Below are 5,430 nucleotides of genomic sequence, written 5' to 3'. Positions count from 1 at the left end.
AAAAAAAAAAAAAACCGACATTACCCTACAAATCATTTTTATCCCAAATAACTCATTTTATAACCGTGTATATATTATATTAGCTGTCCAACAATTTGACATTTCTAAGGAATACACATAGATAAACATTTTAATTGCATATAACATTTTATTAAAATTGTTAATAAAATTAGTAGCACCCAAATCTATTATTAGATGGCTAACCATTATAATAGCAAGAAATGCAACTTCGTTCGTGGGTTACTGTAACACTTACATTAAAAGAATAAAACTGCACTCCAACAACTGTTATTAACGGAGGATAGTCTGAATTAGGTCACTCCGACAATTGTACGACAATTTTGAATTTGTCGGCGTCTGAATCTCGCGATATAACGAGTGCGCAGAAAATTTATCAGAATAATTCTTGAATACTCATCGATGGATTTTGATAAATCAAAACCCGACAGTTCCAATCTTGTTGGATATGTATTGGAAATGTTTCAAGAAATTGCTGAGAAATTTTAACTAATTTCAAAAAAAAAATTGTTTGATTGCACAAATCTATGTATTTCATCAAACTTGGAGCTTGGGATTAATCCAGTATCAGATGCTAGACTAGAACGTGAACAATTGAATGCCAATGAATCTGAAATATATATATATAAAATATATGTATGTATCTTCTTCCTTACAACCAAATTCATAGCGTTTCTAAGTTTCATGAACATCACGCCGTTAAAGAAAGAGAAAGGATTAACACTCTGTCGATGCTGCTTGAGTTATCGTCATGGTCATTACACAAAATAGTAGTAAACATGTGGCTGGGGTTTAAGCAAAACTCTCACTATAACTCTTCATATATCGAGGTGACCCAAATAAATCTAACCCAAATCTTTACATAATCTTTTGATATCTTTTTAAAATATTCTGACAGATACTATTGTGATCTCCTAATAACAATCGAGCATACAATAGCCCTATATAGGGTTATAATAGTCATTCTCCAGCGATCTTATCTACAAACTTTCTCTTTTTTACTGTTATGGGCATGTACCTAATATCAGTATCTTTTATGGTTTTTAAGCCAATTACGGTCAGGGTTTGAGTTTTTATTTATTGGTTGTAAGCGACCATGTTTTCATAAGTTTAAAATAGAAAATGTTTAAGCTTGATTTAAAAAAGAAAATGTTTAACAGCGGTTAACTGCACATAGCGATTGAGAATATAATTGTTTTAACCACTGAAAAAAAAAAGAATTGGGAAGAGTAAGCGAAACGTGAAATATATGTGTCGCATAAACTCCCATCCCGGGTTAGAGAGAGGAGAGAGAAATTGAGAGAGGGTTCCCGGCCGATGGCGAGGCTCCTTTAGCCACCGTCGGTCCGGTCTTGTTTTTCAAGTTTCTTTTAAACGTGGGTTTATGTTTTTAGGTTATAGATCTGTTGGATTTAGTCTCGGCGGCGTACCTATCTACGGTGGCCGTCCGATTTTGTCTCGGGAAGTGATGGCTTTTTCAGCATCTTCTTCGCCGATCTCTGTTTCCGGGAGACGGTGGCTTCTTCAGCACCGAGATCGCCAGCTTTTGGTTCCGGGAGGCGGTGGCTCTCTTAGCACCGCTAGCGCCGGCTGGTTTCTTGAGTTACCCCACATCGATCTATGAATCTGAGCCTCTCTTGTTAATCCGCCTCTCGTTTTTGAATCTGGTTCCGCATGCATGAATGTCGGAGATGATGATCGATTGTAGGCGGTTTTATTCTCTATTAAATTCGTAGATCCGACTAGTTATGATTCTCGGTATGCGTTGGTTGTATACGAATCGCGGTGGAAAGTTGGTTTTGAATGGTTTCGGCTCAGATTCGATGACGGCGTCGCGGTTAGCCGTCGTATCGCGGATTCCGGAGCCGAAGGAAGAAGAGAGGGAGGCGCGCGCTTCGCGCGGATCGAGCGGCGCTCCTCAAGCTAGAGTTTTCGGAAGTTGGGCCTTTTGGCCCATAATGTTAGTTGTGTTTTTTCGCCTTGTGTATTTGGGCTTTTGTAATGTTTGGACCCTGACCTTTTGGGTTTTTAACCTCCTTTAATAAATTCAGATGGGAAAAAAAAAAAGAGTAAGCGAAACGTGATGACACGGTTCTATATGAATATTATTTAATCAATTTATTTTTGGTAAGAAATTATTTAAATAATGAATATGTAAGAATTTTGGTGAGAAAAGTGCGAAAAGGCAAGGACGCACTGCATTGGCCGGTCAGGTGAGGTGGGTCCTTTTACTGCTCCAGTCAGTCTATTACCACAAGAAACCGCAGAAACCAGAACTCAAAAAGCAACTCAATTTTATAAATTACTGAGAATATAATATATAAAGTACTTTAGTAATTTAAAAGAAAAATCTAAACAGCTGTGGAAGAATGTCAGTTCTTATTAAAATCCTTGAATATTTATTTTAAGTTTACAAAAATAACAAATTTCGTTTAAATTTCTTGTCTTTTTTTTTTTTATAATCCAGGATTCCCCGCTTCGCGGATCATTCCATGGACCCGGTTAGGCAGCGGGTCAGCTTCACCCGGGAGGGTATTCCCTGAGCCCGAAGGCCTAGTACCCGCTTTTGTGACAGGGATGAGCAGTTCGTCTCCGACTGACGTCGAACCCAGAATTGGCCCCCAAAACTCTAACAGTAGAGCTGGCTCATCCCGTCAAATTTCTTGTCTTTTGACCCTTTTTTTTCTTTGAGCAACCTTGTCTTTTGACCTTTATCTTTTCAATTTCTTGTTTTCTTTTAGATTCATAATGGTCTCATTTGTATACTAATTTAACTTAATCTATTTATCGTTTCAAAACTTTAATTTAGCTTTCTTAGGTATTTTTAGTATTTTTATTTGGTTAATTATTTGATATCTTAAATGTTCTCTATACGTCAAAATAGATTTATTCACCCTGCTCTTTTATACCTACGTAATTTATCCTTTTCACCTTATTTTTGTTATCGGAAACTTTTAGCCATACGTATCAAACTATACATACACATTTAATAGAATCCGACTCTCGTTAAGCTATACTCCCTCTCTATCATTTTAGTTAGTGTCTAAGGTTTTTACACAAAAATTAAAAAAAATACAAAATTTTATGAAGTTTATCTTAATTACATAAAAGTAACATTAAACAAAATTAGTTTAACCAATAAAAAAAATACAATATTTTATAATTGGTCACAACATTTTAATGATATTAAATTTTATCTAGAATAACGAAAACATCACATAATATGAAACAAAATAAAAATCCCTAAACACCACTTAAAATGATACGGAGTAAGTACTACCCACTATAATTTAAACAGTGTATATAAAATATGGGGGTCCCGGTATATTTTTATTTTTCATCTTTTTTATTGTCACGATTTAATTTTTCGTCTTTAAATATTCTCTATACATATCTTTGACGATGTGATGATACAAAAAAGTATAAATCATATTCATATATTATATATATCATGTCAAGTCATGTAGAACCCTTACATGCATATATGTCCGTGCGTGTAGTATAGTTTAAGGAAACATTCCCTTCAAAGGATAATAATCACTCTCCTTTTGTTTCCCTACTTACATAAATCTTCTTCTACGCATCAAGACGCAGTGAGAGAGAAGAGAGAGAAAGTCCGATTGTTTCTCCAGTAAACTGCAAACCGACCTTGTGTCTGAAAATGGCGTTGTGCAGGAAAATGTCAAGTTGTCTACTGATTTTGCTGATTCTTATTTCGACCTATTTCAGTCTAATGGCTAATGGTAAATGGGTCAACGTCACATTTCCATATTTTCAGACCAAAATTTCCAAAATCTTATTCTTCTTTTACTTCTTATGACATTTTCAGGCAGACCAGAGCCAAGCTCGTATGAAACCACTACTGTACAGTTCTCCAACCTCCTCAGTTTTTTTTTAAAAATTAAATTGGTTTTGAAAATGTCACTAATTTTGGACAGGGAGGTGATCAAGACCTGAAGATGCTGATGAGAGGTTTAATAGGATCAAGTCCACCAAGATGTGAGAGAGTGAGATGTCGTGCGTGTGGACACTGCGAAGCAATACAAGTTCCTACTAATCCTCAAACAAAGCTCCGTCACTCTCCTTCCTCTGAGATTATCAATCTTGATTACACCAGAGGAGACGACAGTACTAATTATAAACCAATGAGCTGGAAATGCAAATGTGGTAACTCTATCTATAACCCTTAAAGAGATTTCTTACTCTTGATCGATACATTTTATTTCTTTGCTTTTGGGTTCAAATTCTAAAATATCTGTGTACATATATATATGCTTTAGTTGTAATCTTCAGAGTTTCTAAAAATTCTGCGTTTATTTTGATTCTGATGTTGTTTATTATTATAGTGTAGTTAACAAACAACAGAGATAAATAAAACTTGTGTTATCAAAATTGATTTGTTTTTGTTATTATAGATAATGGGTTTTAATTTACGAATCGTGAAAGTAAAATCTTTTAACAATAAAGGAAATATGATTAGAAGAACACGCATCGTAAACAGAACGCACGGAAACCTATTTTCAAGACGATTCTGACAAATACCAATTTTATGGATGAAAGTTACATCACACACGTACGTATGCATCATGTAAATACATTATACATGTTCATATGAGCTTTATGGTTGGAAACATTATTGGTTTAGTCCAAAAAAAATTTGTTGATTTGATAAACACACAAATATACTTGATACTTAGTTTTTGTCATCGATAATACATATATCCATAGAGATGATGTCAAAATATTAAAAAGTTCCATAGATGATGGACAAATAATCAGTCGTTTTGCTGTCGTCAAACGTCGCCGTTTTAACGACTGTGTCATCACATAGGATTTTGGTTGTACTTTTTAATCAAAAAGATTAATTTATTTTCTCAAAAAAGAGATTAATTTATTTAGTGACCACTGGTGGATTTTCTGCGCCCTAGTACTTGTTTCAGTAGTGCAAACTGCAGAGGATTAAATTATTTAGTGACCACTGGTAATTTATTTAGTGACCGCTGGTAATTTATTATATTTCCCTGAATGAAATATTCAAAGAAAACCTGAAACCAAAAAACTAAGATCTCTTGACTAATTGAGCAGTGGAAGAAAACTAATGGATACATTGTGATAGATGTACTATGATATATACAATAGTTCGTAGATTGAGACATATTAAATGATTAATCAGCATCTACATATTACAAAACGATGATAGGTATTATGTCTACTTTTAAGTCAATGATTAATTTCTACTTATAGGCCATAAGTTATAGCATGTTTTTTCGTTTTTGTCAGATTTAACATCTGGAATATATACACATTAACATGTAGAAGTTAATATGAGATTGGGACAAACACTATTAGGCATAGGGAAAATTAGAGAGTGTGATATGATGGGATCGGTCATGTGGAAAGACGAAGGGAATT

General features: G+C 34.3%; 1 protein-coding gene across 1 annotated transcript; it reads left to right on the top strand.

Moving 5' to 3' along the window:
- Window positions 1-1,149: 1,149 nt before the first annotated feature.
- LOC111201828 (EPIDERMAL PATTERNING FACTOR-like protein 2) lies at window positions 1,150-4,583 on the top strand. Its single transcript, XM_022694165.2, has 3 exons — window positions 1,150-3,761; window positions 3,848-3,882; window positions 3,957-4,583. Exons 1-3 carry the CDS (start codon window positions 3,680-3,682, stop codon window positions 4,206-4,208), a joined length of 369 nt encoding a protein of 122 aa, XP_022549886.1. The 5' UTR covers window positions 1,150-3,679; the 3' UTR covers window positions 4,209-4,583.
- The last annotated feature ends 847 nt before the right edge of the window (window positions 4,584-5,430 follow it).

This window comes from Brassica napus, chromosome C1, assembly GCF_020379485.1.
Source record: "Brassica napus cultivar Da-Ae chromosome C1, Da-Ae, whole genome shotgun sequence".
NCBI classification, from domain to species: domain Eukaryota; kingdom Viridiplantae; phylum Streptophyta; class Magnoliopsida; order Brassicales; family Brassicaceae; genus Brassica; species Brassica napus.
This window is presented reverse-complemented; position numbering and strand designations above follow the sequence as displayed.

Bases quoted from the DNA above. Each gene is read 5' to 3' on its own strand.
- LOC111201828 (XM_022694165.2), top strand. From the start codon at position 3,680: ATGGCGTTGTGCAGGAAAATGTCAAGTTGTCTACTGATTTTGCTGATT. The intron at 3,762-3,847 runs GTAAATGGGTCA...TGACATTTTCAG, and splicing joins TTTCAGTCTAATGGCTAATG to GCAGACCAGAGCCAAGCTCG. The intron at 3,883-3,956 runs GTACAGTTCTCC...AATTTTGGACAG, and splicing joins GCTCGTATGAAACCACTACT to GGAGGTGATCAAGACCTGAA.